Genomic DNA, 25,003 nt, shown 5'->3' with positions numbered 1-25,003 from the left:
GGGGCAACAGATAAAAACTGAATAAATGAAATCCATGTGTTAAGAAGATCAACAAACAGTGCAGAAGGGCAGTGGGTGAGAGATATTTTAGTTAAGGGACCGGAAAGTCCTCCCTGAGCAGAGATGCCAATCAAGAAAGGGTGTGACCCAGGAGACGTCTGGGACGAGCATCCCTGCAGTGGGAGTAGCAGGCTTCCTGCGGACGAGGAAGCAGGAGCCCAGTGGCTAGTGTGGAGCTGAGGGTGGAGCAGAGGACGGCCTTATTACACAGGCCCTAGCAGGCTGCAGTGAGGACCTTGGGCTTCATCTGAGTGGGATAGGAAGCCAGTGAGTTGTGAGCAAAGGGAGCAGATGGCTTACCATGTTTGGATGCTCTATGAAAAGTAGAAGAGAGGGCAAGAGAGGAAGCAGGCAGAAGAGCAGGAGGCTCTGCAGAATCCAGGTGGGAGATGGTGGGGCTGGTGTCGATGGACTAGAGTGGTGGTGGTGGAAGCACTGAGAAGCATGCGAGTCAGGGGTATGTTTTGAAACAGTGTCATTGGAATGTGCTGATGGATTAGATGGGGTGTGAGAGACAGGAGGTATTAAGGATGTTTCCAAGTCTGGCCTCAGCAACTGGACAGGTGATACTGCCGTTTACCAACAGGAACAGTGTACACACACTCTCATTGAGTAAATACTCAACTGTTGAGTGATAGTATTTCAGATATTTCTCTACGTCAATCATGCGCTTGTAAAACCTAACATTCTTTTTCAAGTGGGACAACAGGGAATGGAAACATGCACATAATATGGCATTCTGAATGTGCTAACAAAGTACCTCAGCTTTAATTGAATGAAAATGAAAACCTCATTCCTCACCCTGATCATGGGATTAAAATTTGAACGATTCCAAGCAGATTTAAGCAGCTTGATTGTTTCTCTATCTTTATGGCTAGCTGCAAAGAAAATTCTGAAATACACCGGAGAAAATATGTCAGTCAAGTCTTTAAGTGATAAGAGCCTCGCTGTGCAAATCCACAGAGAGGTGTGCCTGGGGGAAAGGCTGTGTTCCTGGTGAAGGGGAAGCTCATTGACAAACATCAAGGTGGGGTAGCAGGACCCGGCATCTCACGACACTACTTACCTCTTGTTCTTCAAGGACCAGCAAGTCCTGTCAAATGAAGTTCAAAAAGTTAAGTCCAGGATGAATGGTGATCATTTTATGTTGACTTTCTGTGAAAGCCAAGCTTCATCTACTGTCACTGACACCACTTTTCTCCACCTCAAAATATTCCATTTTTAAGCTAAAGTTTACTTATACTGTGTACTTTTTGGATCCAGTGATTTGTCAGAACTCTTTTCCCTATGCTGGAAGCTGGTTGCTCAAGCTTCCTAAGAGAAACCTACAGACACCTGATTACAACAGGGGAACTACTGCTGGTTAAGTTTTACACACGCATGCACACACACACACACACACATGGACACACACAGAGGATGGAAGGGAAGCTCATGAGTGAAAGGGAGAGTATGACAGTGTCTTTGGTGAAAACAGGCATAGAGGTATGACATAAATAGGCAGAAGGTTGCTATATCTCGTTTTCAGATATTCCTCTGTAGGATGATTCTACTGGCTGCCTGCTGCCTCCCGGACAGAACCCAGCCAGGCTGCCTCTCCAACCTCTTCCCATGTCACCCCGCCTGGCAGGCCGGCTCCTTGAAGCTCAGCTCTGACACACAACTGTCACACTGTTAGTGATGGCTGCATTTATGAGTTTCAAGGGGAGAATTTAGAAGCGAAATTGATTGCAACTGCGAGACAAAAGTCTAGTTGCCATTTTTCTGATGGACCATTAGCTTGATTATTACTCTAAACATTTTTCTCCCAAGGCAGACTGATTTCCTTTAACAGTAAGTCCTAAGAAAACAGGACAGCTTTCTGGACGCCTGCTATCCTCTGAATTTCTGAAAATGACAGACTCCCAGCCTCCATCTTAGTCAGTTCCCATCGGACTCTCAGGTGGGAAGTTCTTCATGATGAGAACCACTGGTGATTCTGGTTGGGATCCTAGGCTAAGAATCACTGATAATTTGCCATTTCTAACACTGTGGGCACATTATACAATTACAAAGCACAAAGTTCTGGGTTACCTTTTGTATCTCAGGGTGAAAAATCTCCCTGGGGCCTTTCTCGAATTTGTCCAGATTCATGGCACTGCAATAGAATGGACAGAGTGAGCTGCAGTGTGGTGGAAACTTAAATAATGTGGAGCCAGTCTTAGGTCCTCAGAAGAGCCAAGTATTATACCCTAGAAGATCATAGCTGGATTCCTAGAGGGGCCAAAAGAGGTAGGAGCCAACAAGGAGTGATCAATGAAGGAACCTACCTGAGTAACCAACCTCAGGGGCTGCCCCTGAGCACACTCACAGAGAGAAGGGAGAAGTGGGGAGCACTTGCTGTAGGCAACCCTGGCTAATCGCCATGATTCTTACTTTTATTTACCAAAAAAAGAGATCCATTGACATCTACATAGTAATGAATGATAAGATGAAATGTAATTAAGATGACCTGACATGTCTTTCTTTCTTTGGTAATTCCTCTCTCACTAAGGACAAAAGGTTGTTCTTAACAAGATTATTCTTTTATGTTTTGCTTTGACCAAGCAACTTGAATTTCCTTGAGCTAAGTTCCTCTAGGACAAAACAAGGTAATTGAACAAAATGATCCCTGACCTCTTCAGCAAGAATCCTCATATCTGTAAATGAAAGGTAAAGCTAATAGTTATATTTACAGAGCATTTACTATATGCCAGGCACCCTGCTAAATATTTCACGTGGGTTATCTCATTCATTCTCTATGAGGCAAGTACTATTTTATCCTCACGTTGAGGATGAGGATATTGAGGCTCAGTAGTTAAAGAACTAGTTAAGGATAACAAAGCTGTTAAGTCATGAAGCCAAGATTTGAACTCAGCTTATCTGACCCAATAGTATGTATATTTTAATTTTTAAGTTTTCAAGTTCATGACTGTAACAGAGAATATCTTTTTTTCCATTGGCAGCAACTGTAGAAATTTTAATCTTTGCAACTTTAAAATACTTTCTTGCTGCAGCTTGCTGTGGCTATGAGTGGTGGGCCAAAAAGTGAAGGGACTACTCAGATAACTAAATGAAATTAAAATTCATTGAAATCCCCAGTCTTTAAATATACAGAAGAAAGGAGCTGGAGAAACATCATTTTAGAAGAAGAAAATAAAAGGATTTTCAGAAATTTAGGCCAATATAATTCAAAGTATGACTCTTAAAGTTCAGATTTAGAAGCAGCAAGATACTTCAGTGCTCAACAAAAAGGTTAACCTCTCCATGGAGTCATTCTTAGCGCAGGCTTCAGACTGGCCAGGAGAAAAACCAGGGGGCCTACAGCAGAGGGGAGAAGGTCTGCAATTCAAAGACAAAATCAAGCTTGAAAACAAGATACAAATGTTTTATTTGTTAATCTCAGTACCCTTTCATCAGCCAGTTGCAATCACTAATGGACAGTCAGGTTCATCACTGTAAGAGACATGCTGCCAAGTAACAGTAATAGGTGGGAACATGGAAAATACCATCTCTGACCACCACCTGGTTGCAGATGAATAGAGACTAAACTACCAGGCCACCAGGATAAGCTCTCAAAGTCACATAGGACTAGTGTGTGACATTAGTGGTTGACAGCCCAAGCCCTGGAGTCACACGGATCTAGGTTTAAATCCCAGCACTGTGGTCTACCAGCTGTGAGATCTCTGTCAAATCCCTTCACCTCTCTGAAGCTCCAATTCCTCCTATGTAGAGTAGTGGTAATAGGTGGTAATAATAGATCTACTTTATGGAGCCAGCTTAAAGATTTACTGACAATGCTTGTAAACCATTCAGCACAGTGCCTGACCAACAGAAGCTGCTGTTACGGTAACATCTTAGCTGGTGACAAAGCACCAGGCTGACCTGAGTGGCCACATTGCCAAGGGGAGGCTGACACCCGACATGGGGGAAAGAACAGAGGGAGGTGGAAAGGTGGGGGCACGAGAAGCAGCTGAGTGCCAAGAAGTGAGCAGTTCCTTCCATTTATTTAGCTTTCTGTTTGGTGAAGAAAAAGCACGTTCTTCTCTGAGAAGCATTTGCTGACATCTGAGTTTCTATTTCCAACAAGAAAAATGAAAGGAAAAAATATTTCTTGATTTTCTTTACAAAATCAAAGTATTTGCACACGTGCAGGAAAGAAACAGGCAACATATGCAGGACGGAAATGCCTGACAGCAAATTTCAGAACCAGCCAGACCTGGACTTGAGCCTCAGTTCCACTACACAGCAGCTGTGGCTTTGTCCTCTTAGGCCTCCATTTCCTCACCTATAAAATGGGATAATAGTACTACCTGCCCTACAGGGTTACTGTGACTACTGAATTAGGTACTGTGTGCCAAGTGCTTAGCAAAATGTTTAGTATATAGCCGAGGCCCACGGAAATAGCAAGCTGACATCAGAATGCTCATAGGATAAAACCCATTTATGATTGCCTGCTGTTGGGTTTCTGCTCACACATACTCACCTTAAGATGGACTTCACAGAAAGTGTTTTCGTGGGGCTGTAGGGAAGGCATATTTTCTGAGTACCCTAGAAAGTCAAAACAGCAAACCAGTGAGAAGCTTGGCAATTTCCATCCCTGGAAGAATCTTACTTCGTCACATAAAAGAAACCCATGACTAGTCTTGTTCATGTTTCTTCAAGAGGCACACATATGAATAAATGTATCCTACATTGGAAAAATTCTTAATCAGGCTCAACAGCACAGGCTCAACAACACCCCCCATCGTTCCAACCACTAGGCATTTACGCTTTAAGCATCTGGACTGCTGGTCTCAGGTGTCTCTGGCATTGTGATGAGCAGATGAGCTGCCTAAACCAGAGAAGGGGTTTGGTCTCTGAGCCAAGAACTGGATCAGCCTCAAAGATCAGAATAAGAAAACAGTCTCTATGTGTTCAATAGGATGCAAATATGATTCCTCCAGGTCAAAAACTTTTCAAACTAGAAATCATCTGGCTCTTTCCGAGTTTTCATAAGGTATACTTTGATATTTTTCTGTGTTTACTTAAAGTCTGTTTCTTCCTCTCTGAATGAGTACCCACTGTGACTATCTCATAGAAAGTACTCAGTCAATACTGGCTGAAGGAAAGGGACTAAAGGAAGGCTTGCCTGAATGGTTCAGTCCCATGTCTAAGCACCCAGGACAGACGAGGCTAGCCTCTTTATAATCTCCCAAAAGTGGCAGCCATGCGGCACTGGAGCAGTGAGTGACCGAGAGGAGATACCTAACGTCCAAGGTCAGGAGCGAAGGCCATGAGGAGCTACCCCACGTCCAAGGTAAGGAGCAGCAGCTGTGCTTTGCTGGAGCAACCGTGAAGAGATAACCCATGTCCAGGGTAAGAGAAACCCCAGTACTAAGAGAGGGCATCAGAGGGCAGACAGACTGAAACCACAATCACAGAAAACTAGCCAATCTGATCACATGGACCACAGCCTTGTCCAGCTCAATGAAACTAAGCCATGCCATGTAGGGCCACCCAAGACGGACGGGTCATGGTGGAGAAGTCTGACAAAATGTGGCCCACTGGAGAAGGGAATGGCAAACCACTTCAGTATTCTTGCCTTAAGAATCCCATGAACAGTATGAAAAAGCAAAAAGATAGAACACTGAAAGATGAACTCCCTAGGTCGGTAGGTGCCCATTATGCTACTGGAGATCAGTGGAGAAATAACTCCAGAAAGAATGAAGGGACGGAGCCAAAGCAAAAACAACACCCAGTTGTGGATGTGGCTGGTGATAGAAGCAAGGTCCGATGCTGTAAACAGCAATATTGCATAGGAACCTGGAATGTTAGGTCCATGAATCAAGGCAAATTGGAAGTGGTCAAACAAGAGATGGCAAGAGTGAACGTTGACATTCTAGGAATCAACAAACTAAAATGGACTGGAATGGGTGAATTTAACTCAGATAACCATTATATCTACTACTGTGGGCAGGAATCCCTTAGAAGAAATGGAGTAGCCATCATGGTCAACAAAAGAGTCCGAAACGCAGTACTTGGATGCAATCTCACAAATGACAGAATGATCTCTGTTTGTTTCCAAGGCAAACCATTCAATATCATGGTAATCCAAGTCTATGCCCCGACCAGTAATGCTGAAGAAGCTGAAATTGAACGGTTCTATAAAGACCTACAAGACCGTTTACAACTAACACCCAAAAAAGATGTCCTTTTCATTACAGGGGACTGGAATGCAAAAGTAGGAAGTCAAGAAATACCTGGAGCAATAGACAAATTTGGCCTTGGAGTACAAAATGAAGCAGGGCAAAGGCTAATACACTTTTGTCAAGAGAACACACTGGTCATAGCAAACACCCTCTTCCAACAACACAAGAGACGACTCTATACATGGACATCAACAGATGGCCAACACTGAAATCAGATTGATTATATTCTTTGCAGCCAAAGATGAAGAAGCTCTATACAGTCAGCAAAAACAAGACCAGGAGCTGACTGTGGCTCAGATAATGAACTGCTTATTGCCAAATTCAGACTTAAATTGAAGAAAGCAGGGAGAACCACTAGACCATTCAGGTATGACCTAAATCAAATCCCTTATGATTATACAGTTGTCGTGAAGTCACTCAGTCATGTCCAACTCTTTATGACCCCATGCACTGTAGCCATCAGGCTCCTCCATCCATGGAATTTTCTGGGCAAGAGTACTGCAGTGGGTTGCCATTTCCTTCTCCAGGGGATCTTTCTAACCCAGGGATCGAACCCAGGTCTCCTGCATTGCAGGCAGATGCTTTACCATCTGAGCCACCAGGGAATAGCTACAGACAATTATACAGTAGAAGTGAGAAATAGATTTAAGGGACTAGATCTGATAGACAGAGTGCCTGATGAACTATGGATGGAGGTTCATGACACTGTACAGGAGACAGGGATCAAGATCATCCCCAAGAAAAAAAAATGCAAAAAAGCAAAATGGCTGTCTGAGGAAGCCTTACAAATAGCTGTGAAAAGAAGAGAAGTGAAAAGCAAAGGAGAAAAGGAAAGATATACCCATTTGAATGCAGCATTCCAAAGAATAGCAAAGAGAGATAAGAAAGCCTTCCTCAGTGATCAGTGCAAAGAAATAGAGGAAAATAATAGAATGGGAAAGACTGGAGATCTCTTCAAGAAAATTAGAGATACCAAGGGAACATTTCATGCAAAGATGGGCTCAGTAAAGGACAGAAATGGTATGGACCTAACAGAAGCAGAAGATATTAAGAAGAGGTGGCAAGAATACTCAGGAGAACTGTACAAAAAAGATGATCACGATGGTGTGATCACTCACCTAGAGCCAGACATCCTGGAATGTGAAGTCAAGGGCCTTAGGAAGCATCACTACGAACAAAGCTAGTAGAGGTGATAGAATTCCAGTTGAGCTATTTCAAATCCTAAAAGATGATGCTTGAAAGTGCTGCACTCAATATGCCAGCAAATTTGGAAAACTCAGCAGTGGCCACAGGACTGGAAAACGTCAGCTTTCATTCCAATCCCAAAGAAAGGCAATGCCAAAGAACACTCAAACTACCGTACAATTGCACTCATCTCACACACTAGCAAAGTAATGCTTCAAAATTCTCCAAGCCAGCCTTCAACAATATGTGAACCGTGAACTTCCAGATGTTCAAGCTGGTTTTAGAAGAGGCAGAGGAACCAGAGATCAAATTGCCAAGATCCGCTGGATCATGGAAAAAGCAAGAGAGTTCCAGAAAAACACCTATTTCTGCTTTATTGACTATGCCAAAGCCTTTGACTGTGTGGATCACAATAAACTGTGGAAAATCCTGAAAGAGATTGGAATACCAGACCACCTGACTTGCCTCTTGAGAAATGTGTATACAGGTCAGGAAGCAACAGTTAGAACTGGACATGGAACAACAGACTGGTTCCAAATCGGGAAAGGAGTACGTCAAGGCTGTATATTGTCACCCTGCTTATTTAACTTATATGCACAGTACTTCATGAGAAATGCTGGGCTGGAAGAAGCACAAGCTGAAATCAAGATTGCCGGGAGAAATCTCAATAACCTCAGATATGCAGATGACACCACCCTTATGGCAGAAAGTGAAGAGGAACTAAAAAGCCTCTTGATGAAAGTGAAAGTGGAGAGTGAAAAAGTTGGCTTAAAGCTCAACATTCAGAAAACGAAGATCATGGCATCCGGTCCCATCACTTCATGGGAAATAGATGGGGAAACAGTGGAAACAGTGTCAGACTTTATTTTTTTGGGCTCCAAAATCACTGCAGATGGTGACTGCAGCCATGAAATTAAAAGATGCTTACTCCTTGAAAGGAAAGTTATGACCAACCTAGACAGCATATTAAAGAGCAGAAACATTACTTTGCCAACAAAGGTCTGTCTAGTCAAGGTTATGATTTTTCAGTAGTCATGTATGGATGTGAGAGTTGGACTGTGAAGAAAGCTGAGCGCCGAAGAATTGATGCTTTTGAACTGTGGTGTTGGAGAAGACTCTTGAGAGTCCCTTGGACTGCAAGGAGATCCAACCAGTCCATCCTAAAGGAGATGAGTCCTGGGTGTTCATTGGAAGGACGATATTGAAGCTGAAACTCCAACTTTGGCTACTTGATGCAAAGAGCTGACTCATTTGAAAAGACCCTGATGCTGGGAAAGATTGAGGGCAGGAGGAGAAGGGGATGACAGAGGATGAGATGGTTGGATGGCATTGCCAACTCAATGGACATGAGTTTGAGTGAACTCTGGAAGTTGGTGATGGACAGGGAGACCTGGCGTGCTGTAGTCCATGAGGTCGGAAAGAGTCAGACATGACTGAGTGACTAAACTGCACTGAACTGAACAGATTTATAATCTGCAAAGGATTTATACTACACGTTTATTTAGCAAAAGAGATTATGACGTGGTCCATATGTGAAATTCCCTTTTTAACTCTAAAAGAATCTGCCTGTCAGTGCAGGAGATGCAGGAGACACGGCTTCCATCCCTGGGTCAAGAAGATCCCCTGGGGGAGGAAATGGCAACCCACTCCAATATTCTTGCCTGGAGAATCCCATGGACAGAAGAGCCTGGTGGGCTACAGTCCACGGGGTTCACAGAGTCAGGCATGATTGAAGTGACCAAGTGTACAGCACCATGGAATAGGGAGGGAGGATTCAGCCCAGCCTGGATGCTGGTAACATTACCATAAGCTGCCAACACAGATGTAAAGCCCAGGGCTCGTGGGATTGTGCCTCTGTACTTTTCTTCATGACAAAGAGGTAAAGCTCTTCTTCCCCATCACCTTTGTTTTGTGGCTTTCCGGGGTCACTCTCCAAGAAAAAACACCTTCCAGTCTATGTTTTCAGTGGAATTAACAAACGCACAGGGAGAGTCAAGTACAAGTGCATATCCGGCTATACCAAGTGAGCACAGGAGGATACATGCATGTGTGTCAACATCAACCCGTTTACCTAGCCTGGGTGTGTGTGTGTGTGTGTGTGTGTGTATGTGTGTGATGTCAAGAAGGACACTGCAGTGATTATCTCTGAGTACTTGAATTTTGATCCTCTCCTGTTTTACTTGCTGTATTGTCTGGATGGAATTTTTACAAGGGTGAATCATTTTTTTCCTTTGCGTTTAGAAGGAACACATCCAGAGATGCATGAGACCGTTTCGAGCAGGGTTTAAACATTTAGCTGTGTTTCTGTTTAACTGGAGAATGTGAGCTCAAGGGAAGAGGGAGGGAGCGCTGAGTCACCTGCATCTTTGGATTCCCCACAGCCTCCAGTACTGGCCCTGGGCCAGCAGGGGCTCAGTAACTCACCCCCATGCTGATGTCCTGCTTTGAAATGTGCAGCTCCTCACTGCTCTGCAGTGGGCAGCGAACACCTACCCAGCCCTGAAAGATTCAGGGCTGAGAGAAGAGTTCTGGATTTGGGCGCTGGCACTACTCAGAGGGGGTTGAATGCTCCTTCTGCCCATCCTATCTAACTCCACAGTGGTCCCAGGTCTCAATCCCACCTCCCTGACTTCTCTCACCATCCAAGAGTCATCCCAGAAGGCTCCTGTTCCTTCTGACTGCCCCCCGCCCCTCCCCCTACTCTCTACATGGCCAGTTCCCTTACATCCTCTGGGTCTCTTGAACATCAGCTCCTCAGGGACCTCTCTGGACGAGCTTGCTTTGGCAGCCTCCCATATCATTCTCTGTCTTCCATTTCCTTCAAGCGCTTACACAACTTACAAGGTAATCTAGACACTATCTTTGGAAATTAAAATAAGCAAAACTTTCCCTTGCATGTGCCCTACTCTTCCTCCCCAGAACCTGGCAACCATCCAGAAAGTGAAGGGACAGTTACTTCCTGAGGGAAGAAGACCGGATTGAGAAAGTCTTATTCCAGAAGGAGGCAGCGGCAGTGTGGCACGACCCCTGGCTCCTGAAAGGGAGGTGGAAGGAAGGCAGAAGGAAGACAGGCAAGCCGAGGGGTTAGGCCCTGGGGCCCCGGGTCCCTGCCTCCTGAGGACAGACCTGGATGGGGGTGGGGTGGAGGGGCCACAAGGACATCAAGGTAAGGCCTGGAGGCACCTGGACTAGCAAACTTCCCAGACATGGCCTTCCAGAGGATGTTCAGGTAGAACCTGTTTGAACACCCTGAGGGGTAGCTTCAGGCATGGCTGGTCAACAAGGTTAGATACTGGAGATAAGGCTCCGGCCCCTCCCCTTCTGGCCCCGGGCGAGAGGCTGGAGCACTTCCAGGAGGCGCAGCAACTGGCAGAGACCTGGGATCAGGTCAGAGGCTTCCTGCATTTGGTGACTTCACTACAAGGAGCCAGTGGCCAGGACAAGGACTTCACGGACAGGCGCTCTCCAATGACCCCCTAAAAGCCAGGAGATTAGTTACATCTCAGAGGTTGCTCTTCTACAACAGAGACCAGAAAGAACCCAGAGGGTCCTGGGTGGACCTCCGGCCACTGTGAGGTCTCAGAAACCCTCTCTTCTTGCACCCAAATATCACCTTCAAGAGGAACAGGGTTAGTGGACAGAAATCCGAAAGGCTGATTATTTGTCCAGAAGAGATAGTCATCCAAGGAGAACGTTTAAGCCAGAAGAGACTGGAATACTGTAGTAGGCAAGCATAAAATAAGTCAGTGGAGGAAGGCAGAAAACAGCCTTTTTCTGCAGAAGATAAGAGGCTTTGGATGAAGGCACCCTCACTTCTCAGTAGGGAGCTAAGGAGATCAGATGATCATGCACGCTCTTGGGGAAAACTGGCACATGTTCCCCAGCACTATCTTATAAAACTGTCATTCAAACTTGGTTCAAGAGCAGCCATGCTGATGGCGAAACTAACCCCAATTGCACTGGCATCGGGAGAGTGGTAAGGCCAAAATTCTGCAGGAAATAATTCATGAGTAAGATCTAACTTTATTTTATATCAGATTTTTACCTTAAACCTGCTTAAAATTTTCTGAAACATAGATGTTTATATAAATAGCAGCAACAGAGTACACTGGTTAAGCTGGACTTCGTTAGTCATTAATCATCCCATTAATGTATTCAACAGATATTTTTTGAGCTCCTCCTATGTCCAGGCACTGGGCTTGCTGCTAGGCATACTGAGGACCAAGCAGTTAAGTCCCCTCCTTTCATGGAGCTCACAGTCTAGGGAGAGTGACAGCACGGGTCAAAGAACGACATCTAGGATTAACTGGGCACGGTGACGACAGCTCAGCATGAGCCCTGGGTTCTGCCTGGTCTGCCACCTACTGGCATGTAGCCTTGGCCATGTTGGTTAAGCTCCCTAAACTGTAATAACACCTATGTATTCAGAGGACTTAGCTAGCATATGGCAAGTGCTCAGTAAGTGTTAGATTTCACTGTTATTGCTATTACTATTTTTAATCATCCCAAGAAGTTCCTAGCCACAGTTTACTCTGTAGTGGTTACTGGAAATTCTTTTTGGGCTTTTTGAAGTTGCTACTTTATTGCTCTCTATGTATGCATGTGTGCAAAAGTGTGTATATGTATATAAAAATTGCTGTTCTTTTACGTTTCTGTTATGTCTTTTCTAAAAAGATCTACATAGCAATTTAGATATCCTATGTAGCTGAGACAAAAATCAGCATGTGATTATTTAAATACTGGATTTCAACAAAGGTACCCATCAAGTGGGAATACCAAATAAGAGAACTAACATTTTCTAAGTGTGGTTTGTTTTATTGCTTGTTAAATTATACGCTGTACTCACCAATCCAAGAATAAAATGTTTTAACCTTCAGGCATCTAACCAGTTTAAGATTTGATGACTTGGGACACTGGGTAAATTTTCAAGATGTCTCACTTAATGTAGTCTTGTTAGTACTCATCATTCTGTCAGCTACATCCCAGAACTTTCCCTACTTTACAAAGAAGAAAGTGGAGGCTCAGAGGGCATGAGAAATCTTCTCAAATCCAACCCAAATGAACTTGTTATTGAGGTTTTTTTTTTTGTTTGTTTTGTTTTTAACCCTACTTTGCTTAACTCCAATGCTTTGCTCTTTCCAGGGTCCATATTATCTCTAAAAATTTCTCTGAGAAGCAAAGAAAAAAAGACCAAGAGAAGCAGAAAAGGTAGAAGATGAAAGACAGAGGTCAAATATAAGAATTACTAGAAAAAAAAATCAAAACAGGAAAGAAGCAACATTAATGAACATAAAAAAACTTTCCTGTGTTAAAGAAAGACCTGCGCCTTGAGTTGAAAGAGTCTGCTTTCAGCTCAGTGTCCAGAGCCCACCGTGGGCAGCAGGTATTTGTTAAATCTCAGGTTGCTTTTCTACCTCGTGATATTGATGAAAGGAGCTAAGCCTCTAAGAAATCCTAGGAGCACAGCTGATTCAGCAGTTGAGACTGGCTGGTGGAAACAGGGGTCCCCTAGGACTGGGCCCGTGTAACAGTATTATACTCCACTAAATTTTATTTCTTTTAGTTGAAGGTGAGTCAGCTTATCACTTTCAGTACCAGTAACAGCAAAGGTTAACACAGTCCTGTATTCCCAGAGGGCAGAGACTGAGGGGGAGGTACATGTCTGCTTAGTGGCTCATGTAGGAAAAGCTGATATTCAACTCAGAGCATGAAGGTCTCTCCTGCGAACAGAATAATCCTCAATAGGCCCTCTCAAAAATCCTCATGGGAAAAAAGCCAACAACGACACTGATTAAACTCTGGAGTGGTGCTGAAACTCCAGGTGCAGGTCAGACACTCACTGTTTTCCTCCAAAGGATCGCACGGTATTGAGGGACACGCTGATTGTTTTGGTCAGAGAGGGTCACGGACAGGAAGAAGGGGCTCTTCTCGGCATCGTTTCCAATGTAGTTCTGATGGACTGGAAAAGAGGAGGATTCAGAATGTGAAAACGCAGCTGGCTCCTCTGGGCACTGGGAGCAGTGGGCGCTGCAGGTGGAAGCCAGCCCTTCCCACAGGATCAGAGAATGGTAATCTCCAGTCCAGCTCAGGACAGAACCTGGCGACTCTATCCTAATCATGTTTTCCAGGTCCCCCTGCCAGGGATGGGCTCAGGAATGAACATGTGACCCGATTCTGGCCAGTGAGACAAGGGAAGAAGTGTGTCAAGGGGTTTCTGAAAAGTCTTCCTTACTGCTGAAGATGGCCTTCCCTTTTCCCTTGGAGATGGTGGTGTCTAGAAGTGATGCCTGGAATTACTGCAACCATCTTGTAACTCTGGGGAGGGGCAGCACAGACATCACTGAGCCTCTGACTCCAGCAACCCCAGAGCCTACCCTATCTCTGGCCTCTTGCTCTCTCCCTTGAAATTTAGGCCAGTTGAGGCAACTGAAGGCATCCAAACTGATGGCACCACTTTTCTCAGAAGTTCTCACTACTCCAGGCAAAGGCTTTCAAGTAATTGGGAAGATAGCAACTTTCCCTCCATTTCTTTCTTTATAAAGAGATATGTCTTGCCAAATATATGAACTTAGAATAATACAGTGTCTGATTTTTAAAAAGATATCATTTGGGTCCAATCAAATAGCTCAAGTATCACATCTTCTACAAATAAATCAACAAAAATAACGAGTTAGCCTGACAAGCAATTTCTTCAACTCATTTCCAATCCTGCCATAGTGATTACTCTTCCATTCTCACTACCATCTGTTGCTAACCATGCTCCTGTTTTCATCTTTCCATGTATGATCATGTGAGTCCTTCATGTCAAAATGTACACCACTATTCATGACAGAGTTCTTGGTATATGCCAGGCACCAGGCTTACTGTGCCTCATTGATACTTCTGTTCAAACCTCCTAGGCATATACATACTAGTAACATATTTGCTTTAAAGATAAGGAAATTAAGACTCAGAGAAGTGGGAGTAACTGGTATAGGGTCCTATATGGATTATACCAGACCCAGGAATCAGTCTGTAGTCCCAAGGGCAGGGATCATAACTACCTTTGCCAGAGCACAGTGCCTGGCACATGGCAGGTGACAAATAAACCCTGGTCCCCAGAACCTATAGCATAATGCCTCTCTGTTCTGTATTGGCCCTGGAGCTCAGGGAATCGTTTCTCTCCTCATTACCTTGAATCAAGTGTTCAAGACCCACTGCAGACTGAGTACAGGCCTTGTTAAGTCTAAAGTTGTTTGTGCCCTGCAAATTTTTCTCATCTTGCAAATCACTTATTCAGACTACTTAATCCTCTGTAACTCCCCAGGGTCAAAAACAACTGGCAAAAAATTAAATTAAAAAATTAAAAATATAAGTAACAAATTTAAAACAGAAAATTTGCTAGGGCTGAGACTCTGAATTGAATCTTCAAATCTATAGAGGTTACAACTGACCTTGAAATGAAGTGCCCTAACCTCAGTATCCTCTAATCCAATAAGTTTCACATATACAGGGTACCAGAAATTACACTGGCACTAATTTTCATTCTGAATATCCTTTCTTCCCAACCACTGGAATGGCATAATTACCTTGTCCTAAAAAATACTTGAAATACCATCTGGTGTGGTATTCTGGGTTCTCTAAGTGCACGTCTGTCCTTCGCCAAGTACCTGGCAGAGCAGTTGCGTTCTGTAATGGAACAAAGTTATGCCATTAAGAGACTTAGAAAGTAAACAAGGTAGCAATGAACCAGATGCCAAAGAAGCAGAAAAGTCACTGTTAAAAGCTTACAAACAGGGCTGTAACCACATGTTCTTATTAGAAAAGACACCCAGTCTAAATCCACATCATATAAATTTTCTGGAGGTCCTTGGGGTGGAGGAAAAAACACCAGGTGAACCAGTGAGTTAAGCGACTTCTAACTTAAATATAACTTGAAAGTTTTTTTCCTTTCTGGTAGGAAGCTTCCAGGATATCTGGAAGCTGGTGCCCCCTAGAGGCAGGCCCTTCTGATTGTTATCCCTGTAACAGGCACATTGCACCTGGAAAATATCCTGGCATTTATCTGTGTTTATATTTTTTGTAAAAATTTAAAAAGTTATCACAAGTAACTCAATTGATGTGGAAAATATTGATAAACATAATGAATAATCTGAATCATTTGTCCAAAAATAATCATTATGAATGACTTGATATGGTTCCTTCTAATTTTTTCCCAACATTTTCTTACCAAAATGGAATCACACTGAATGTACAGTTTGAAACTCTACTGACATCTCTGTTGCACCATGTGCCAGACTACTGGCAGATTCTTTTCTCATTCTGACATGCCTCTAGAGATTTACTAGACATTTGTGGTCAGTGGTGCTTTCTTTATCATGCTGAAGAAGTTCCCTTCAATTCCAAGTTTATAAAGAGGCTTTTCTGAGAAATGGATATTGAATTTTACTGAAAGCTTTTTTTGGGCAATGATTGAGCAAATAGGTTAAATGGGGAAAATCACAGTAATGTAACGAATTACCCTAACGGCTCTTCTGATACTGAATCATTCTTAGATTTCTGAAATACACCCTTCTAGGTATTCTTCTGATCTACTTACTGCTGGATTTTAAAAAATGGCTATGTATCATATTGAGTAGATGAATCTATAGGTTTCTTTTCTGTATGTATTTCTGGCATGCCTTCAGGGTTACATTACTTTATATTGTAAGTCAGGATGCTTTCTGTCTTGCTCACTGCTCTGGAAATACTGATATTCACGGAAAGAGCTCTACATGCCAGGTCCTAGGCCACACACTTCACATACATCACCTCCATAGTGTCTCCACCAACTCATGAAAGAGAGTTGATTTTAGCCACCAACTTTCAGATGAGGAAACTGAGGCTTAGAGAGGCTAACTATGTTGCCTAAGATGGCAGAGATAATAAGCAGTGGAGCTGAAACAGAAATAAAATCCAATGTCAGAATTTTTTCTTTTTTTTAATCTTAACCATTACATCATCTTCTGCATGCTTTATTTAATGTTCTGCCTTTTTAATCTATCAAGGGGTAAAAAGTAGGCTAAAATTTCATCTATCTATCTATCTATCTATCTTTATACCCAGGTGTGCCAGTTGGTAAAGAATATGCTTGCTAATGTAGGAGACACAAGAGATGTGGGTTTGATCTCTGGGTAGGAAATATCCCCTGGAGTAGGAAATGGCAACCTACTCCAGTATTCTTGCCTGGAAAATTCCATAGACAGGGGAGCCTGGTAGGCTATATTTCATGGGGCTGAAAAAAATCAGGCATGACTGAACACACACACACGCATCCACACCCATATATATAACTTTCTATTTGGCAATAATTTTAAACTTACATAAAAACTGCAAGAATAAGAAGAGTGCAAAAAGCATCTGTCTGCCCTTTACCAGATTTACCTACTGCTAACATTTTACCCAATTACCCACTTGTTCACTACTTTCTCTCCCTCTACACACACACACACACACTTTTCCTGAATCATTTAAGACTAAGTTGCATAAATAATATCCCTTTATTCTTAAATACCTCAATGTGTATTTCCCAAGAAGAAGAATATCTTTTTACATAACCCACGATACAGCTTTATCAACAATTGTAAATGTAACCTTGATATAATCCTTTCATCTATCATCTGTATTCCAGTTTTGTCAATTGATTCAACAGTTTTGCTTGAAGCATTTTCATTTGATTGTCATGTCTCTTTAGACTCCTTTAATCTGGAACTTTTCCACAGGTTTTCTTTGTCATTTATGACACTGACATTTCTGAAGAATGTAGCACACACATACCTCTTATTTTTCTCTTTCTTTTTTTAAATAAAGCACTCCTCATTTGGGGTTTGTATGATGTTTCTCTATGATTAGATTCAAGTGATGTGTGCTTGGTTGGAATACAACATAAGCAAGGCTTGTCCTCAGCGGATCAGATTTCAAGATGTCCATCTGTTTCTCATTGGTGACAGTAATGTTGATCACCTGCCCAAAATGTTGCCTCTCAGTTTTGACCTTCTGGTGTGATTCGAGAAAAGCATATAATTGGATTTTGTTCCTCATAGAATCTCTGGCTGATTCATTGTCAAAAGCTATTCGTTTTATAACCCTAAACCACGGGCAGTGCTCCTGGTCCACAGCTCTCTTCACTCTGCCACCATGTAGCACACAGCTATGACATCACCTGGAGTCCAGCAGCCAGCCTCAGGCATCATCTGACCAGACATCGGTGGGGTCCAGCCACGGCAACTGGCCTTACACCATCAGACCCACAGTGTACAGTGTGTGTCATGGTTCCAAGGCCCTGGATCCTAGAAAGCATCAGCAGAGCCTGGAGAGGAGACTCTTCAGTCATCACGACACTTAAGCCTCTGGAAGCTCCAACACTTGCATGGCTCAGAGAGCTTCTTTAGCATCCTCAATGATTTCTGATGGGCATTGAGAATCAATGCTCTATACCAAGGGTTCTAACAGAACCCAGAGGGAGCATGAACTTGGTTGGGGAAAAAAAAATCTTTTCCCTAGCTTTCAACAAAAATTCAGCATTTCATTCAATTATGAACGTATGCAAAAAAAAAAAAAAAAAGTAGAAGGAACAGCCTTCATAACCATGTCACCAAAAAAAAAAAAAAAAGAAAAATCACAGATACTTTCAGAACTCATCCCAGTGAGTGCAGATATCTCAAAATACTGTTGATGCCATTCCCTGCTCAAAATTACAACAGTTATGAGATCTGCTGCTGAATTTGTTATTTAATATATTCATTGAAAAGCATGTATATTACAGTATTATAAATTAGGTTTAAAAATAATTTTGATAACTATTTCAATACAACTGTTTTCCTTTGTAATTCCATGTATCTTGTTTAAAGCATCAAAAAATATTATTCTGAGGAGGGAGTTCAAAGGTGTAGAAAATGTCCTCCGACTCTAGACCCTCTGCAGGCCTGAATCTGCAGACTTGCCTCCTAGTGCTCTGAGTGTTGGCACCAGCGGAGTGGAGTAATACAGGTGAGGCAAGAGGCAGCATGCGCCTGGGAGTCAGAGATGGGACTCTGGCCGGTGTCACACCCCAAACCTCCATTGAGTACAAACTGTCAATTATGAGTTCTTTTTTTAATGATCAAAAAGATACCTATTTAACTTTCATCTTCACAGAATACTAAACTGGGGAAAAACCCAACACCCAAAAAGTTGTGAGTCTCGTAGAGCAAGACACTTCCTGTCCCTTGTTAAAAGCACATATGATGAGGTGTAAAGACAAGAAAACATGCAGGAACTGACAAAAGAAATGGAGGCTAAGCAGAAAACAAAAAAATCCCTCTGCTCAGGAGCCCAGAAGAAAGACTCTGAAAACCAGTTCCAATTCCTGATAATAAGCAGCAGTAGACAGGAAAGTGCACAAGTCTTTAGTGTACAGTGAAATGATTTTCAATTGGGGAAGGCAATGGCACCCTACTCCAGTACTGGAAAATCCCATGGACGGAGGAGCCTGGTAGGCTGCAGTCCATGGGGTCGCTGAGGGTCAGACACAACTGAGCGACTTCACTTTCACTTTTCACTTTCATGCATTGGAGAAGGAAATGGCAACCCACTCCAGTGTTCTTGCCTGGAGAATCCCAGGGATGGGGGAGCCTGGTGGGCTGCCGTCTATGGGGTCGCACAGAGTCGGACACGACTGAAGTGACTTAGCAGCAGCAGGATATATATATATATCCTTGTGGGCTTCCAAGTTGGCATTAGTGGTAAAGAAACTGCCTGCCAATGCAGGAGATGCAAGAGATGTGGATCTAATTTCTGGGTCGGGAAGATCTCCTGGAGGAGGTCATGGCAACCCACTCCAGTATTCTTGCCTGGAAAATCTCATGGACAGGGGAGTCTGGTGGGCTACAGTACATGGGGTCTCAAAGAGTTGGACAGGACAGAAGCAAATGAGCATGCATGCACATACACCCTTTGTAACTACCTGATCAAGACAGAGAAGCTTTTCAGTACCCCAGAAGGCTCCTTCATGCATTTTCCCGGTCAACACTCAATCACACTCTGAAAGGTAAGCACTGTTGTGACTTTTATCACCATAGATTAGTTTTACTTACTCTTGAACTTCATGGAAACCAAATCATATCATCTGTATTCATTTGAGTCAGGTCCTTTGTTCTTAGACCTTACGTGTGTGACATCCACTTTATCAGTGAAGCAGTAGTTCATTCTTGCCTCACTGCTACACAGCAGTCCACGTATGAACTCCAAAATTCATGTATTCACTTTCCAGTTGATGGACATATGAATGGTTTCCAGTTTTTGGTAATTAAGAATAAAGCCATGATAGGGACTTCCCTGGTGGTCTAGTGGTTAGGACTCTGTGCTTCCAATGCAGGGGCCACAGGTTTGATCCCTGGTTAGGGAACTAAAGATCCTACATGCCACATGGTATGGCCAAATTAAAAAATAAATAAAACTCACACGCAGAAAAGAATAAAGCCACAGTGAACTCTCTTTTCTGTTGGGTGTACATCCTGGGACTCAGAGGATACAGACATTCAGTTTGAGTAGATTTATCAACAGTCTCCAAGAGGAAGGCACCAATTTACACAATTAGCAATAAATAGAAGAGTTCCAATTGCTCCACATTCTCTGATCAACTCTGAGCAATTCAGTGCTTCAAATTTTAGTGGTTCTAGAGTGGGTGTGCATGTGTGCCTGCTACGTCGCTTCAGTCATGTCCAACTCTTTGAGACTCTATGAACTGTAGCCTGCCAGGCTCCTCTGTCCATGGATTCCCCAGGCAAGAATACTGGAGTGGGTTGCCATGCCTTCCTCCAGGGGATGTTCCCAACCCAGGGATCAAACCCACGTCTCTTATGTCTCCTGCACTGGCAGGCAAATTCTTTGCCACTACCGCCCTGGAATGGGTGTAGTAGTACCCAATTGTTGTTTTAGTTTTACAATAAATTTTAACTATTTTAAGTATGACCTAAATTTTAGAGAAGATTCCAAAGATATAGAAACTTCCTACAGCACTTCAAGGTGATGATGAAACATTATTTACTTGATATCAATCAAAAAGAAAGTTAGGAGGAAATATTCCGATGAATACATTTATCAGACAACCAAACTTTAACATTGCAAATACCCATACTAATTGTATCCCTTTTTAGATAATCATTTGCTAGAAGGTATTGTGGAGCAATTAACTCAAATTCTTCTATACTGCAGACTTGCCTGAACACGTCCACAGGGTTGAATGAGTCTTGAGACTGAATCATTTCTGCATTAGATTCCAAAGCCCACAAAAGCTCCTTGTTGAGTTCCTTGTTTTGTTTTGCTTAACCACATATACTTGTGGGATGTGAAGGACGATCACTGTATATGGCCAAGATACTGTGAGGAGAACCTAATAAAAATCCATGTGTAATACCCCCATTTTATCTGAATGCTCTCTAACATTTGACTTTAAGCAGGGAGTCCACATAACACAAGCACTCCGACTACAAACGAGAGCCACAGTTTCATGTGATGCCTGTCATTTTTCAGAGTCCTTTCTAGAGTGAGTTTAATTAATGAGCGAATGTTTTAAAACTGACTTGCCCTCACTTTCTAGGCTAAATTGCAAAAGAACACTGGCAATAAAAAGATGGATCTTTAAAATAATAAACTAAAAAATGTCAACTTGCAAATATAAATATAAGCTGGTTGAAGAAAGTGAAATCACATGAAATTAAAATCCTTTCTTTCTCCCAACCCCCATGTCCTAATCTACTTTCTTTCACTATAATAACCATGTCATCAGATTGGTTTGGATAGTCTCAGGTCCTTTTATGCATTTACAAAAATGTGTTTATACATATGTGCACACATTCACATACATACATATGTACATAGACACACATAATCCGCTTTCATAAATGGGGCAGTATTATAGATACTATACTGAAACTTTTCTCACTAAGAAAAAATCTTAGATTCTTGTCAGTACCTACAGATCTACCTTGTTCTTTTTAATGACTACATAGCTTTTTAAAAAAATTAAACACTTCAGTTGAGTATAGATGTAAAACCTATGTAAACATAAAAGGGCCTGAAGTAGAAAGTTAAGGTCCTTTAACTTCTTCCCTGACCTCCCATTTCCACTCCAGAAGCAATTACTATTAAATTCTAAGGTGTCCCTTTAGAAATTTTCTTGCATATTGGCAAGCATGCTTACCTTTTTTGTTTGTTTTTAAGGAAATGGGATGATATCAAACAAACCATTCTGGAGTTTGCCTTTAAGTCTAGTGCTGTATGGTAAACATTTTCCTACAGTATTACATTTACCGCTACCTCATTCTAACAGCTACTAAGCATTCCATTGTATAAATGTATCGTGATTTTCAAAATCATTCCTCTGCTGATGGAAACTGAGGTTGTTTCCTGGTTATTTTTTTTCCTATTTTAAAACAATGCTTCAATGCACATCCTAGCAGTAGAACTGCTGACCAAATGGCATATGAATTTTTTCTTTTTCTTTTTTTTTCTTTTATATTTTGGCCCTGCAGTGTGGCATGTGGGATCCCAATTCCCCAACCAGGGATCCAATTCACACCCACTGCATTGGCAGTGCAGAGTTTTAATCACTGGACCACCAGGGAAGTTTCAGTATATGTATCTTTAATAATTACTAATTGCCTTCCCAAAGGATTGTACTCATTTACATGTCCCCCAACAGTGTGTAATCCCATGGACAGAGGAGCCTAGTAAGCTACAGTCCACATGGTCCCAAAAGAGTCTGACATGACTTAGTGACTAAAACAACAGCAGTGTGTAAGAGAACCATCCTGTGCTAAGGAAGACAACTGTAAAAAGCTGAAAGACTGTCCCCCTGATTCATCATATACTAATTGCTACACACAAGTGAGCTGTGAGGGAGGTCTCCAGTGATCTACCCGAGGGTCAAATTCATTTTAATTAGTAACCTGAATGAATATGCAGATGGCAGGATAAGCACATCTGAAGGTAATACAAGATTCTCAGGGGGGTTAGCCTATTGGCTAACAGATGACAGATCAAGATGTCAAAAAAAAATTGATAATTAGCAATTATGGGACACATGAATAAGATTAAATTCAGCCTGGACAACTGTAAAATCCTACACTTAGGTACAAACACAAATTGCACAAGTACATGGTGGAGAAGGCCAGGTGCTATAAAGTAGCAATTCTCTCTCTCTTTTTTTTATCCAGTAGGAGATGGAGGCTCAGCAACCTTGAATCCTTATCTGGTAAGTGGTGGAGCTGAGGTCTGAACCCAGGTTTGTTTGATTCCAATACGTCTCCACTGCACCATGAAGTTGCCTCACAGAGAAATAACAGCACACATGGAAAAGACTGGGGTGGGGTAGGGGTGGGGTTAGTATACTGTAGGTGCCTAATGAGTCCTCACGCTTCGTGAAAAGAGGAACGTGTGCATAGCAAGGAAGAGGAGGAGGCAGCCTCTGTGACAGTGTGGGGTGAGCCCGGAGCTAGCTGTTCATTCCTGAGCACTTCCCCCTAAAAGATCCATTAACATGCTCCTCACATGTGTCAAGGAGCAGTGGCAAGGGTGATGATAAGTGGAACTGAGTCCACGTCTTAGGAGAAAAACAGCAGATGTCCTGGAATGCTGGAAAGCCTGTCATGTGGAAGAAGGCTCAGCCTTACACTACGGGCTCCAGAAACTGTAAATAGAAACTCTGAGTGGAAAATATAGACGGATGGATGCTGTTCAATAGAAAGAACTTTCTAGCAAAGAGAAATGCTGAAAAACGGAATGAACTTTAGAGTTGTGGTATGATGGGAAATATATATTTGATCTTTGGTTCCTGGCACAGAGCTCCTAAAGCCCTTGGAACTTCCTGAGTAATAAAGGTGACAGGGGCATCTTTTGTCCAAATGAGGCAACTCTTGGTGGGCCCCCAGCTAGCTTCAGGATGGGGCTGGCAGCTCAAAAGACCAAGCTTGATTAGAAGCTTGGAACTTTCAGCTCTACGCTGCAACCTTTGGGGAGGGGAGAGGGGCTGGAGATCAAGTTAATCAACAATGGCCAATGATTTAATCAACTACACCTAAGTGAGTTTCTGGGTTGGTGTGACATCAAGGTGCTGGGACGACAGTGGACCCAAAGAGGGACACGAGCTCTATGCCCCATCCCCCATCCCCTGCCCTCTGAATCTCTCTCATTTGGCTGTTCCTGAGTTGTATCCTTTCTAATGAATGGGTATGGTAAGTCAAGTGCTTTCCTGAGTTCTGAGAGTCACTTCAGTGAATTACTGAACATGAGGAGAGGGGTTATGGGAACCTCTGACTTAGTAGCCAAGTCAAATGGATGTGTGGGGACCCAATACTTGACACCAGTGTCTGAAGTGAGGGCAGCCGGTGGAACTGAGCCTGAAACCCATGGAGTCTGATGCTAGCTCTGGGTTGTCAGGGTTAGAGTTGAACTGAACTGTAGAAGACTCGACTCAGTTGGTGTCGGAACTGATTGGTATCCAAGAGAACAAAACCCTATCAAGGAGAGATCAAGTTTCCATTCCTGGAGATAGTATATATTCAGGCAGGGACAGATGAGCTGATTGTTCGCAAAGCTGTCGCAGGGATTCATGCCTTGGGTAGGGGATGGGCTTAGCTGAACTCTGGAGCAGGAAGGTATGGTCCACGGACTGTGCTGATGTGCCAAGAGTCTGTGAGAGCAGTGGAGAGCAAGTCTTAGGGGATGCAGCCAAATAAACAAATACATATTTTTAAAAAAGAACAATTTTTAAAAAAAGAGTGAACCAGAAAGGACCACCTCTTTCCCAAAGACTTCAAGGAAGGCTGCCACCGTGCTCAGTAGAGTGTCTCTGAGGTGCTGAGACCATAAGCCAGCCTTCATGTAAACCTGCAGCTCCATTCTGTATTACTTGGGTGGCTTAAAAGTCTCGAGCTGGGAATTTAGTTTCAAGGTGTCTGGCAAAAGCAAAAGCAAACCCTTCCTCTGATTCTGAGAGTGATTCTAATATGTGGTTTTTCCCCACATGGCCTGGGTTGTTTGTGAAAGTGAAAGTTGCTCAGTCGTGTCCTATTCTTTGCGAACCCATGGGCTATACAAAAGTCCATGGAATTCTCCAGGCCAGAATACTGGAGTGGGTAGCCTTTCCCTTCTCCAGGGGATCTTCTCAACCCAGGAATCGAACCCAGGTCTCCCACATTGCAGGCGGATTCTTTACCAGTTGTAATTCAACTCAATTCTGACACTGTCTGCCTAGAGATAGGGTCGGATCCTGAAGGTTAAGGGATCAGTCCCACAAGACTGCTTCTTATCTGCAACTTCACATGAAAATTGCAGATCCCAGTTGTCACCTGTGCTTCTGATTAACTGGCTGTAGGCTGAAGGTTCTGATGACTCTCCCCTTGGGTTTGATTAATTTTCTAGAGCACAGACCTCAGAGAAACACTGTACTACCTAGATCGCTGGTTTATTATAAAAGAACATAACTCAGGAGCCGCCAGATGGAAGAGGCGCACAGGACAGGGTATGTGGATGTGGGCAGATGTGGAGCA

The 25,003-nt window shown here is 43.0% G+C and overlaps 1 protein-coding gene and 1 non-coding gene across 3 annotated transcripts in view; one reads left to right on the top strand and one right to left on the bottom strand.

Moving 5' to 3' along the window:
* The window catches only part of GARNL3 (GTPase activating Rap/RanGAP domain like 3), a 162,098-nt gene that overhangs the window by 60,502 nt on the left and 76,593 nt on the right, over positions 1–25,003 (bottom strand). For both annotated transcript variants that reach the window (XM_055541190.1, XM_055541191.1), the window contains exons 5-9: positions 15,023–15,122; positions 13,295–13,413; positions 4,565–4,629; positions 2,134–2,197; positions 1,127–1,153 (exon numbers count right to left, since the gene is read on the bottom strand). In XM_055541190.1, the coding sequence (XP_055397165.1) occupies positions 1,127–1,153; positions 2,134–2,197; positions 4,565–4,629; positions 13,295–13,413; positions 15,023–15,122 (375 nt within the window). The remainder of the gene's footprint in view (positions 1–1,126; positions 1,154–2,133; positions 2,198–4,564; positions 4,630–13,294; positions 13,414–15,022; positions 15,123–25,003) is intronic.
* Positions 19,785–19,857, top strand: TRNAG-UCC (transfer RNA glycine (anticodon UCC)). The gene has a single exon. It is a non-coding gene; the product is annotated as a tRNA-Gly (tRNA).

Source organism: Bubalus kerabau, chromosome 11 (assembly GCF_029407905.1).
Source record: "Bubalus kerabau isolate K-KA32 ecotype Philippines breed swamp buffalo chromosome 11, PCC_UOA_SB_1v2, whole genome shotgun sequence".
NCBI lineage: Eukaryota > Metazoa > Chordata > Mammalia > Artiodactyla > Bovidae > Bubalus > Bubalus kerabau.
The sequence above is the reverse complement of the archived record's forward strand: the minus strand, read 5'-3'. Positions and strand labels throughout refer to the sequence as shown.